The sequence below is a fragment of the Bombyx mori genome, chromosome 10 (assembly GCF_030269925.1).
Source record: "Bombyx mori chromosome 10, ASM3026992v2".
Classification (NCBI taxonomy): domain Eukaryota; kingdom Metazoa; phylum Arthropoda; class Insecta; order Lepidoptera; family Bombycidae; genus Bombyx; species Bombyx mori.
The window spans coordinates 10,409,557-10,424,289 of record NC_085116.1 but is presented as its reverse complement, the minus strand read 5'-3'; the positions used below and the strand labels follow the sequence as shown (position 1 = coordinate 10,424,289).

General features: G+C 34.9%; 1 protein-coding gene across 1 annotated transcript; it reads left to right on the top strand.

Annotated features, from left to right (window-relative positions):
* The first annotated feature begins 11,486 nt into the window (after window positions 1-11,486).
* Cyp18a1 (cytochrome P450 18a1) lies at window positions 11,487-14,048 on the top strand. The gene is given in 6 exon segments (NM_001083609.2): window positions 11,487-11,982; window positions 12,195-12,316; window positions 12,424-12,648; window positions 12,979-13,183; window positions 13,274-13,538; window positions 13,625-14,048. Coding segments are annotated over 6 exon segments (1,626 nt in total). The 5' UTR covers window positions 11,487-11,597.
* Window positions 14,049-14,733: the final 685 nt, after the last annotated feature.

Sequence of the window (14,733 nt, the reverse complement as noted above, 5' to 3'; positions counted from 1 at the left end):
TTTGGACCGCCTCAGAGAATGTTTAATGTGTTTTTTTTATTTGCTTAGATAGGGCGAAGAGCTCACAGCCCACCTGACGTTAAGTGGTTACTGGAGCCCATAGACATCTACAACGTAAATGCGCCATCCACCTTGAGATATAAGTTCTAAGATCTCGGTATAGTTACAACGGCTGCCCCACCCTTCAAGCCGAAACACATTACTTCTTCACGGCAGAAATAGGCAGGGTGGTGGTACCTACCCGCGCGGACTCACAAGAGGTCCTACCACCAGTAACAAATTTTTGATTGTACATAAATCATTAAGGGAGTTAGGTCTCTATTTATAAAAACTCAGTAATAATCAAATACCTTAATTACAAGTGTGTGTGGAATCGATTTTTTTGTACATTCATCTAAGTTCGTAAAAATAGAACTATAGGATACAATTAAAATTATACGACAGCTGAAGCTATATAATTTTTTATCAAATAGTTTATTGAAATAATATTCTAAAACATAACTTTCATTAGAAAGGAATTTGCTACAAACAAAATTGGCTGTTCCCCTGGCATTGCTGACGCCAAGCTTTTTTTTAATTTATTTTTTATTGCCATAGTAGGCAGACGAGCGTACGGTCCACCTGATCGTGAGTGGTTACCGTCGCCCATGGACTTCAGCAATGCCAGGGGCAGAGCCAAACCGCTGCCTACCAAAATGAGTGACGGTAACCGACTCACTACTAGGTGGGTCGTGTGCTGGTCTTCCGATAAAATCAATGAAAAAACATGAACAGCTCTTTTCTAAGATTTAAGTATTTGACTAGAATAAAAAGAGTGAGCTCCACTAAGGATTTTTAACCTAACGATAACTTATCTGATCAGTTGTTCTGAGGTTAAGAATGATGCATTCTTTAGTTTTTGTGATCAATAATGTACGCATCATTTTCAAAGCCAAAGTCAAATGGCAAAAAACTAATGAATGTGACTCAATCAAAACAGCCTAACTTCCTCTAGTTTACAATCAAAACAATTGTTTTGATTTCGCGCGCTCGCCACAACGTCGCCTACAAACAATTAATGATGACAAATCACTTTTTTATAATTGAGATTGTTTACGATCAGTTTTTTTTTTTTTTGTCTGAAATGGTCTGAGATTGTGGCTTTCGTGACTTTGACCACATTTATTAATTGTATAACTTTTGATAACCTGCTTTTATCTTAAATAATAAGCTAACTAGTAATGAATGAATAAATTCAGAAATAATTACTCGTAAAATTCGAATTTACTGCTGTACTTTTGGTGATTTTTTTTTTCTTGGAACGGTCATTGACTATGTATTTTATTTTTTTATTTCATTATCAGAAACGAAGTTTGAAGTGGTCGCCGTGGCCGAAATCGGCTAAGGAGAGTGGTAGTATTTAACTATGTATAATTTAAAAAATATATATAAGCGGTGAAGAGGTCTTTCTCTTACACACAACATTCCCAATTACAAGAGATATTTCATTTAAGACTGAAAAATGAAGAAAACCACAATACTACACACCGGAAAAGATGTTTCACTTCTTTCACATGTACCAAGTTGCACGTGCACTTTTTTATTTTCTTAGTAGGTAAACGAGTACACAGCCCACCTGATGGTGAGTTACTCCCACCATCGCTCATGGACATCAGCAAGGGGAACAGTCAATTCGCTGCCTACTGCAAGCCATGACATTCTTATATATTAACACTTGTTAAGTTATCCGTAATGGACATGCCTACGTCTATAATTTTTATTTTATATTCTATATCTTTTAGAATCCTTGTCTTTATTTCTTTTGACGACATATTTGTGATTGAATTTTATTGACCTAAAGACATATCGTCTTTTCGCATTAAAAGTGTACAATTTCCAAAAAAATTCGAAATTTAGTTAATATGCGAAATCATTTGGTATCACCAATATTTTTCTCATAAATACTGTCAAATTTAAAAGAGCGTAGTTTAGTTTTAGTTTTTTTTTAGTTTACCTATATTTTGACTACTATTAACAAAATTAATACATAATTTTATCTTACTTTAAAAGACAAATAATTACAAAGTACATTTAAAAAAAAAAAAATGTTGCAAAGATGATTAATATTAAAAATATCATATGTTAAACCTTTAAAACACTCTCCCGTAAAATTTAGTAAGTTTTGAGATTATGCAGTTTTAATGCGAGAAGACGATATATACCTTCACATATTAAATACTTTTATCGTTGATGATGATTGGATCTTCCATTGGATTTATCATGAGTTTAGTTTTAGGAGCTTTTGTCGTGAAACCTACCTCTTGTTTTTATTATTTAAGGCGTTGAACATGTACTGAACAAGATTTTTTTTGGGTGCAAATAATATAGTGGAATCCGCAAATTCCGTTTATATTAAAACTATAATGTTTCTTTGTTGCGCTGATAAATTATCCTTTGAAACTTCTTTGAATAATTTTGACTGTAGTCGGTCTCCTGGTCTTCTAATTTGATATTAGCTGTACTATTCCGGTATGTGTTTCTTAATATTCCAATACATATATTTATAGTCAACTTCTTCGTTAAACTTGACCAATATTGTTTTTGAGATCGATTGACACAAATACTTTAAACAATAAAACAGTTATAAAAATAAATTTTATACTCTTTATTCTTCTGGAAGAAACTTCTCATTTTGAAACGATCACGGAACTATGCTAAATTAGTTAATCAACTTCTTTATATACTCGTTCATAGTCAAGAGCGCTTTACGAGTTTAATTTTTCTTCTTGTTTTTTCACATTTTCAGTTTTTCAAATTCCATCCGTCCAACGTACCTGCGCTTCGGCTTGGTTTGATGTTGTACCAACACTTTTTGTTCCAAAATACTACAATTTTGTGCATCTGTTCTCTGAAAAACATGCTATCTGACCTACCTTCCTTCGTTTCGATAGTAACATTCACTGATATAAATATTTCGAATTGACTAATTCTATACACAAAATACAATTTCGACAAATTTCAAACATCTGTTTAATCGATATTACATAAAATATTTGACAACAAAGTCTTCGAAGGCTACGACAAACAAAATTTGCGCTTACATTTATGTCAAGGAATGAATAATCGAGGTAAACTAAATACTCGTACTGCGTACGCATGTGTCCGTTGACGTGCGCAAACCATTGTGAGGGTACTGCGGAGGTGTTTGCAGAAAAAGACATCGACCTAATTGTAAAAACAGTAATTTAATTCTTCTCCATTAAAAAAAACTTCGAAAAACTGATTCAAAAGACTATTGAGATCTATTGTTGTTGTTTTTTTACTTTAGCTCTTAATTACCCTTTCACTTACCTCAATCAATTTTTTTATTATTAATCAAACAGTCAAATTAATGGCTACTGGAAAATTGTCAAACTTGATCATTATTGTAGTAGGTACTGTTATAAAAATCGTTAAAATAACATTGGGTAAGTGTGTCTCATTCATTAGTCCTTAAGGTCGAGCAGCAATATAAAAACGGCGGGCGGCCTTATCACTTAAAAATTACTAACTGCCACAATTTTGCAGATGTTGTGCAGACACGTCCCGACCCGAAAATGTCAAATTACTTCGTATCATGAACCGTGATTGTTCGTTTATCATTTACTGCAGCTTACTGTCATACAACTAGCGCCAACCGCTATCGGGTAGCAACAATGGGTACTAAATAGCAATTTTACTTGTTTTTTTTTGCTGAACCACCGAAAAACTTGTACAAAAAAGCGCCTCACATGCAAACATTTCAAAACTTCAAGGGAAATTTACGTTTGCAACGCCAAGTGAGAGCTGCTAATTTTATTCTGGGTTTTATTCCATGAAATCGCCCATAGATCTAAAAAAGATGTGGACTAGGCTTTTTGTTCTAACTATCATGTCTCTCTAGTCGTTTTGATTCATTACTTTATATTATTAAAACATAAGAATCTCAATTCTACAATAGTATATTTTTAAGTATAAAATGAAAAACAATATGACACCGAATTTAGATATGTAATCGATTGTTTCGAGAACACACAAAAGAAAATGTCTTGTTCTTAGCGTAAACACAAAAATCACTCTAAAATTATTTTAATTCTAGATCCATTCTCCATTGGCAAATCATTTTTCTATTTTATGAAGTCCGCTTTATCGGAGTTAAGAAAAAATGAGAATTGCTATTAGTGAGTTCAAATATGTGCACCTAAGTTTTAATATTTGCGAAAAAGACTGCCCGCCAGCAACTATAAATAGTATTCAACTTCCTCATCAAAATTCGGTCAAATACTTGGGAATGCACTTAGATCACAAGCTTACTTGAAAAAAAACACGTGGAAACAAACGAGATTAAATCAAACTCCAGTAAAAGAGTCTACTGGTTACTGGGTAGAAACTCTATACTGGAAATCGACAAAAATATACTCATATATAATAAAGCCTATTTGGAAGTATGGTACTTAATTTTGGGGCTCAGCATATGGCTCCAATATAATGGTTATACAAAGGGGACATAACTTTATTCTGCGAGAAACATTTCACTAAAACAAAGGAGATCTTGCTCCCGTTACAAATCACGACTTCAAGAACATCCTAATCAGCTTACAGCACAACTTACCATTCCTGAAACAGATTGTCGACTGAAGAAACGACGGGACATATTTGACGAGATTAGTCATCCATAACTGGGTGACTACATAAAAGAATTTGGACTACACTGGGTACACTAACACCCTACACCTCATCTCGTCTACATTTCATCTGCTTGTAGTCCACTCAACTGATTGCATTATAAAGACAGGGAAAAAAATCTATAGCATATATGGAAACTTACTACGCATTAATGTGTACGAAAATATTATTTGTATGCTGCCCTTAATAATAATAATCGGAATCAATAAATTATAAATTCACTCATAACACTTGGATATAAATTAGTCGATTGCACGCAATAACTGTTTGGGGTTAGTTGGGTTAACTAGTCTCCTCCCTTTTGCGTAGTTTTTATGCACGGAGGGATATATTTTAGCCTCATTAAATTACTCATAATCATGTTATTTAAAGAATTCATTATGTTGGCAATTCTGTGCACCAATGATTTAATAAAATGTACGTTTTATTTCCTTTAAAATCATGTATCTCAACGAGATAACGGTTTGGTTAAATCGATTCCTTTACAATAGTTTGTTTTAGTCCCACATCAATACAACTTTTATCCATCGCATGTTTTTTTATTCTAATTTTACAACTGATGAGGCACTGATGCTCGTAGATTCATTAAAACTCGAATCAATCAATTTAGGCCAAAAATTGATTGATTAGGAATTCCTTTTCCGTATCGTTTATTATCTATTTATTATTTAAGCAATATACTTGCTCAGCGTTGACAGTAGATAAGGCTATGTTATTGTTTTTGGTAATCACGAGTTAGTGATGTAAATAATATGACGTTTATATATTTGTTGAGTCAGTCGATTTCAATTGCCCTATCGGAGCTCAATTTTCATGGTGTCTTATGGTAAGCGTTTTTGGAAACAGCTGTAACATCAATCATCAAGCAAGTATGAATTTAATATTCTCAAATAGGTAAAAGGACTCAAGGCCCGCCTAATGTTAAGTGGTTACCTATATCTTGAGACATGAAGTCACTGTCAGAATACTTTCCACCAAAACGCATTGCTGCTTCGAAGTAGAAATAGGTGTGATGGTGGTATCTACCCGTGTGGACTTACAACACACCCTACCACCGGTATTTTATGGAAGAACATTAAACAATAATGCTGTTAAAACTCAATATATTTATTTCAGCTTTGAATTAGAAGCCCAAAGCTCATATTCTCGCAATGTGCGTCAGGTAGTATCCAGGTGCAAATTCGTTTTAAGTTGCTCTTATAGATAATTAACACGTATAATACTTGGTAGATAAATAGAATTATACTCAAGATTTGTGTTCATTGTCAAGTATAGGTTCGAAATGCCATTGAAATTACGTTTTGATCATTTAGAGTATTGCAATCTTACACACCTTAAACATCTTCGAGCCGGGATACTTTCTTAGAAGCTGGTATTTTATTTTGTAAAAAAAACAATAAATTTGTGCAAGAACCAAATCACAGTAATTCGTACAACTTCAATAACATGAACGGCTAAACACCGCGGGACGCCGTTGTGGCCTAAGAATAAGACGACCGGTGCATTCGTATCTAGCGATGCACCAGTATTCGAATCCCACTGGCAAGTACTAATTTTTCTAATAAAGTACGTACTTAACAAATGTTTACGATTGACTTCCACGGCAAAGGAATAAATAACATCGTGTAATGAAAATCAAACCCGCAAAATTAATAATTTGCGTAGTTACTGGCGGTAGGACATCTTGTGAGTCCGCACGGGTAGGTACCACCACCCTGCCTATTTCTGCCGTGAAGCAGTAATGCATTTTTGTTTGAAGGGTGGGGCAGCCGTTGAACTGTAAAAACTGAGACCTAAAAACTCATATCTCAGGGTAGGTGGCGGCATTTACGTTGTAGATGTCTATGGCTCCGGTAACCACTTAATACCAGATGGGCCGTGAGCTCGTCGACCCACCGAAGCAATAAAAAAAAATAAAAAATAAAGGAATCCGCTAAATGCCGGCTGCGCAAGACCGTCATTGTGGCGAACTTTGGGGAAGCAGCGTCTAACAGTGGACGTCTGGGTGATGATGATGTATAAAGAAGCGCTGTAGGACATTTTTTTATCCTGATAAAAGACTAATTTAATATCAGGATGATTACTCCTTCATAAGTAATGAAAAAAGTAAAATGTGCTACATCATAACAATTTTTGTAAATTTTGTATTCTTTATAGTCGGAAATAACGAAAAAAATAGAGACGGTCAATAAACTCGTAAGAGTTTTGGCGATGGTATACTAAATATGTAATTTATTGGAAACAAAATATTTATGACATTCGAAATATTAAAATATATCTGATTAACATTTAAATTTAAATACGATAAAATCATCACAAAAACTACAAATTAAATATTATTAAATATCACTTTTTTCTTCGATTGATCAAATTTGAACGATAAACTAAATCAAGAATTAAAATTTTTAGCCACTTTTCTATGCTTAAAGTTTGACCTAAGTAACTCGTTAACATTAACTTTCAATTTTCCAGAAAAAGTTTTACGCGACCTACTTTTTCATAGATTCTAAGATAAAACAGCCTTCAACATAACATATCTATTTCGAGAGCATATAGGAAGTGAGATAATGACGATTACATTATTGAGGTCAATGAAAAATCTTTATTATCAACTAATTCATAATAAGAATGACATCTTCGACATTATCAATCCATTTCGTCCTTTTTATTATCGTCGTAATTCATTAAAAATTTCGAAACAAGCGGAAACATTTTGTGTAAGTGAATTAACTGAGGCGATAAGGCACGATTACATAAATTGATTCCGAGACATAGAACGCAATGTTCTAATCTAACTCCCGATAGGAAATAACGAAACACGATAGCTAAAGTACCGCTGTAAATCTGCGTTTTAAAGATAAAAGGGACGGTCATTGACCTTTGGTCGGGTGCATTACGTTCGCGGTACGTGATCTGTGGATATATTTTTGTCAGGAGACCTACTGAAATCGTTATCGTAACTGAATATTCATCGGAACATGCCCGCTTTAGTGGAACACTGTGTTCACTAACTGACAGAATACGAATACAGTTGCAGAGCTAAGTAAAGCCAATTCACGGGCTACATATACCAAACAAGAGACGCGATTTCTTTGGCACTCAAACAAACTGTAATACAGAAAGTAATTGATTGAAAATTCAATAGGACGTTTGGAGGATGGAAACGACGTTGATTTTTGAACATTTAATATTTACGTAGTTTTAAATCAGAACATTTCAATATAAAGATTTATAATGAAATTATCTACAATTTAAGTACGATATAAACTAAGCTATAGTGTCCTACTCAAATCCAAGAACTTCCTACTTTGCAATGCATTAAGATGCAGTAAATAACTGTGAGCTACAGTTTCCGTTAACCCATTATTATAACTTAGATCATTCCACTTCTTAATTCATTGTTATCACATTATTTAAGTCGAACGTTCAACTATAGATTATTTCAAGACTTCAGCTACAGACACTATTATAAGCTCGGGTCATTTATTTTTAAATGTATGATAACACAAGCTTGATAATTAATCTCGTGCATTAACCGAATGTAGAAAGGTAAACGAAAAAAACAAATAAATATATTATACATTATCGAACATTTAATAACATTTTAGACTATTTTATGCTAAACGTGCTTATCAAACTATGTACATGTACATTTTACTGGTGGTAGGACCTCTTGTGTAAAAAAAATATATGAATATTATAAACGATTAGGCGTTCGGAAATGTACTCTCACTCGTTCTAATAATCTGTTTATTATGACGAATTGATAAGTTATTTATTAAAACGTGCGTAAGATCCGATAAACAGGAATATTCCAAGAAGATATTGTTACGTGTTTGTTTTAAGATATTCCGGATGTTTTCCTGGCTACTTCTTATTAACACGCGTCTTTATTTGATGTAATTATAGGCTATTCGGTAAATATCTGTATTTTTTTTTATTGCTTAGATGGGTGGACGAGCTCATAGCCCACCTGGTGTTCAGTGGTTACTGGAGCCCATAGACATCTACAACGTAAATGCGCCACACACCTTGAGACATAGTTCTAAGGTCTCAGTATAGTCAGAACGGCTGCCCCACCCTTCAAACCGAAACGCATTACTGCTTCACGGCAGAAATAGGCGGTGCGGTGATACCTACCCGTGCGGACTCACAAGAGGTCCTACCACCAGTAATTACGCAAATTATAATTTTGTGGGTTTGATTTTTATTGCACGATGTTATTCCTTCACCGTGGAAGTCAATCGTGAACATTTGTTGAGTACGTATTTCATTAGAAAAATTGGTACCCGCCAGCGGGATTCGAACACCGGTGCATCGCTCGATGCGAATGTACCGGACGTCTTATCCTTTAGGCCACGACGACTACTTTCCACTATACAGACCTGGAAAGCTTTTTGAATGTCAACAATTGGTTGGGAACTAAAATAAGCTCCGATTGTGAAAACTATGCTTGAAAGGAAATTACTTAGTTTATAATTTTATTAAGTGAATATAAATTTCAAATAAAAAAAATTTATTTAAGATTACATTATAGTTTAACGTCTACAAAATAATTTAATCTCGATATTTGCATATCCAAGGTCAAAGTCAAGTCACAGCTTATCACTGTGGATTTTGTGGAATCACTATCACTATCACTGCCGAAATTTTGACTCATCTTTGAGTAAAAAAACAAATTTTTAACGGGTTTATTATTGAACAAATAAAAATGATATATTTCTATGTTACCGGTAAGCCCTGTGACGACTATCACTAAATGTATATTATGAAAAAGGTCTAGTTTTTAAGACGTGACGTGATAAATGAAAAAATCAGTAAGTACCGTACCGACGCGCGCACGAATGCAACCAACATGAACAAGCGAAAGTTCAAAAAAGTATTTTATATTAAATAAAATGAAAATAAACAAGCGACAGCCACGTGAATAACAATTGGAACGACTTAAAAAGGTTATCATTTACTTTTCAGATATGAAAAAGGTTTCGCTTTTATGTTTATGTGCATAAATGTAGTCTATTTATTTAATATATATTTTGTACACACAGCTGTTAGAAAAGACACGTCAATAAGGATACAGAGTACAAGGGCACTACTTATTTCATGCTGAAATCTCTTCCAGTAGGCCCGCAAAAGGAAAGAAGAATTAGGAACACAAACCTAGTGCATACAGTAAACATTACATATATATATATATATATATATATATATACATATTACAAGAAGTCTATGTTTTTTTTTTTTAAAGCTAATTGTTTTAGTCGATAGTTTTACGTCCTATAAAGTCTTAGAAGAACCCTTATGATTATTTTCAGGACCCCTACTAGAAGGTTTTGTTTTTTCTCTCAATAGAACACGAGAAAAGCTGGATACCTTAGAAAGAAATTTCCTTATTTAATAACATTTTCCTTATAAATTTATACATATAATAACATGTTATATAAAGAGCAAATAGTTGTAACTGCGTAATTTTCACACTTAGCTACCAACTAATTATTGTTTCTTATACGTACCTAACGAAAGTTTTTTATTGTTTTTGTCGCAAAATCAGTAAATTTTCTATTAAATTAATACAGAACAGTAATATTTATAGAGTAAATTTAATATGTAAAAAAATGCGAATCAATCATAAGTTTTGCGTTTTGTAACTCAATTATAGTAAGATTGATTTAAATAATAGTATCAGAGTGTGTGGCGGAGAGTCGAGCGCGTAGAATGTCGTTGACCCGCCCGTCACCTTGCACAATTACGCAATTCGTTAATCTTATCATCTGCGACCTCGCCAATCCCTACCCCTCTCCTAAATTCAACGCTTACAATGCATACATTCAATACATACACGCACGAATTTTAAGGCCATACCCAAAGTCAACTTACATTTAAAATTCGGCATGAGCTTGTTCTTGACATACACAATAATGCCCTTCAAAACCAGACTCGCAAGTAATCAAAATACTAATGTTCTATTATATAAAAGACAAATAATTTGTTTTGTTTTTTTAGTATCTTATTTTTCGAAGTTTTTGAATGCCAAATTTTTAATTAAATGTTATATAAAACATGAATGCATAAAATTATCGAAATAAAGTGGGTACAATCAGTAAGAGCTCTATCTAGCTCTACGAGCGTTCGCTACGCGGCCCGTAGCGCTACTCGGTAGAGTTGGAGCAAGCCGTACGTACTCGCTACCGAGTAATGCGCATAGAACCAAAATCTACATACACACCACACAATTTTTATTCATCTACATTACTGCAACAGTTTATTTTAAACGTTTTAATCTTCTATAATTTTTTAACAATTATAAAAAAAATTAAACATAAATCAATCCAACCCGAATTGAGCCAAAGATACATTTCAAATTAGTAAAATACTTTTATTATGCCTTTAAAATAAACAATGTTGCTTTTCGATTCAATTTTATACACGTTTAAATATAAAGTTTGCAATAATATGTATATTTTATTGTTTCAATCGTTTATTATAATATTATTAAATAACGTGCAAATTTTTTTTATAATTTTTTATTGCCTCTGTTGGCAGGCGAGCATACGGCCCACTTAATGGTAAGTGGTCACCGTCGCTCACGGACGTCAGCAATGCCAGGGGCAGATTCAAGCCGCTGCCTACCATACCAAATGTGGATATCAGCGCTGTAAACTATTGTATTTACAGCGCTTAATAGCAGAAAAGCGATTGAGAGATCCTGTACGCCGGTGGGACGGACTCGCTACTATTTATTCGCAAGGCCACGGCAGCGGCGCGCCAGTGCGCAAACGTTGCTCGCACGCGGTATACAATCACAGTGTTCTGACGTCGCATGCTCGCGATCTACGTTCCGCGCACGCATGTTTCGTTTCGTCTGAACGAAAAGTTAATTTTTATTTAAAAAAAAAAAAAACAAATCAGTAAAAATGATAACTATGCTTACGAATTCGAAAATTCTGTGGGCGCTTTGGCAAGTGATGAACTATTGTGTATCTCGTACGTCGGTGATGCTGATCATTGTAACCTGCACGGCGTTGTTGTTGACTCAATTCCTGAAGCTAGTACGTGACATTCGCAAGTTGCCCCCGGGACCGTGGGGACCACCCGTCGTCGGCTACCTACCTTTTCTCGGAGTCCGGCACAAGACGTTCCTTCAATTGGCCAGAAACTATGGAGCTCTCTTCTCTGCGCGACTCGGAAACCAATTGACCATCGTTATGAGTGACTACAAAATTATCAGAGAAGCCTTCCGACGCGAAGAATTCACCGGTCGTCCCAGCACTCCCTTAATGCATACTTTAGATGGTCTTGGTAAGTGTTTAATTTTCAAACAATTTCACATAAGATTTCAATAAAAAATTCTATAGTAAAAAATTGTATAATAATTTAAAGTAACATAAAACTTTATCCACAAGACTGAAAGTTACACATGTTAAAGTGGGCGTTACCGAGTCGGACCTACCGGTGCGCATGCGCCGCCTACACTCGTAGACCCTACTAAACACCTCCCTCTTATTATGCAGGCATCATCAATAGCGAGGGCCGCCTCTGGAAAAATCAACGACGGTTCTTGCACGAAAAACTACGGGAGTTCGGCATGACTTACATGGGAAACGGCAAAAAACTAATGGAGGATAGAATCAAGGTTTGTAATATACGCTTAATAAATAAACTAAAATAAATGTTGCTATTTATGAACGTACTAAAAAAGCTTCGAAAGAAAACTTAGAACGTATTATTTTTATTGTTTAGAATGAAATCCACGAGCTGATTGTAAGCCTGCATCGAGCGCAAGGCGCACCTATTGACGTAAATCCTCTCCTTGCGCTGTGCGTGTCCAACGTTATCTGCGGTATCACGATGTCGGTCCGTTTTAGTAACGGCGATGTACGCTTCGAGAGACTCAATCATCTTATCGAAGAAGGAATGAGACTTTTCGGAGAAGTTCACTACGGAGAATACATTCCTCTGTATAATGTAAGTTTAAAAGCATACTATTCATTTTAAATTTCAAAACGTAATATACAAATACCTAAAGTCATAAACAGGATTTATTTTTTTATCTTTTTCGATGCTAATCGTCGTATGTACACTAAAGCAATTCGAACGTATTTTTCTTTTTTTTAAACAAGCTTGAACAAGAAACAAGCTTATACTGTGTCACATTTGAATGCGTTTACTGTGTCACATTTAAACAAGTTCGTTAAACAGCATTTCCAAACTCGTCAATAAAATAAATCACACAACCTAAGTACCACGAAAATATAGATAGACATTTTTTATGTTAATTTATTTATTTTGTTTTAGTATCTACCTGGAAAAGCTCTAGCTCAAGAAAAGGTCGCAAAAAATCGCGATGAAATGTTCGCGTTCTATCAAACATTGATAGACGAGCACCGCGAAACTCTGGACATCAATAATGCCAGAGACCTTATCGATGTCTACTTAATTGAAATCGAGAAGGCGAAGAGCGAGGGCAGGGCCGGCGAACTCTTCGAAGGAAGAGATCATGGTAAGTTATAATAGATTAATTATCATTTCATTAGCTCTTTCTTTGGAAGCTTCTTAAACCGATTTAATAACACTCTACTTTCTGTTTTAGAATTACAATTAAAACAAATACTTGGAGATCTTTTCTCTGCTGGTATGGAAACCATAAAGTCGTCGCTTCTGTGGATGATAGTATTCATGTTGCGAAACCCAGACGTGAAAAGGCGTGTACAAGAAGAACTCGATGCGGTCATTGGCCGAGAACGTCTCCCTTCTATTGACGACATATCTAGTCTTCCATACACCGAAACTACAATTTTGGAAACGCTAAGATTATCAAGCATTGTTCCTTTGGCAACCACACATTCTCCGACTAGGTAAGCTTCAAAAAAACTACAAAATAATAACAGCATTATTGTTGTTGCTTTTAAAACAATTTTTATTTATTAATTTATTGTTTTAGGGATGTGCAAATCAACGGCTATAAGATTCCGGCGGGTTCTCAGGTTATACCACTTATTAACTGCGTGCACATGGATCCGAATCTCTGGGATGAACCAAACAAATTCAATCCTAGTAGATTCATCGACGCGACCGGCAAGATAAGACGTCCGGAATATTTCATGCCATTCGGGGTCGGCCGAAGAATGTGTTTGGGCGACGTATTGGCCCGCAAAGAGATGTTCATGTTCTTTTCGTGTATGATGCACCAATTCGACTTGGAAATGGCTGAAGGTGACGCATTACCTTCGCTGGAGGGCATAGTAGGTGCTACAATTGCACCGAAAGCTTTTCGTGTGAAATTTTTGGCTCGTTCACCAGTACCCTTAGTACCGACTACGCTCTCTGCAGATAGCTCTCATCTTCGTCATGTCGGCTCACATTAACTGCGCACCGTGCCTCTCTGCCACACACCCACCAGTATTGAAGTGATCCACTCGTTTTAGAGCGTATCGACGACCATTTATTTTAGTCTTTTATTATATAAGTGTCGACATCGCAGTTGCGATCGTCAAGGCTGTGCATAAAGTGTTCAATTATTAATAAACCAACCGTTTTAGATGTATCATTAATATCCCATCGTTGAGATTTGGATGAAATGTATGCGATTTACAGTATTAGGATATTTTTTTGTAGATTATGAAAAAAGTTGGATTTTGCGAAAATCACACATACCACACGCATTAATTTAAGTAACTACGTGTAAGTTCTAGTACCTATACCAAAATAAAATGTATAATTCTAGGTCATTATTTATTTGTAAGTGTGACTTGTGAGTGTTGTTTGATGAGTGTGTGATCTCATGCGTGTTACGTTATGTTAAGTAAGTTTATATTTAAGATTTACAAGTGTTCATGTATAACAGTTCTAGTAGATACGTACATATTGATGTTTAAGTCACATTCCAGATAAAGTAACAACCAACTACTAGTCTAAAGCTATAATGTCGCTAAACAAATAACTTTAGTGTTCAGTTGACTCTGTGAAATCCATTAGCTCAGCAACCAAGTTGCTCTGAACTGAAATTTGGATGGTTAAGTCACTTCTATAAGCAGCTCACCGTTATTTTAT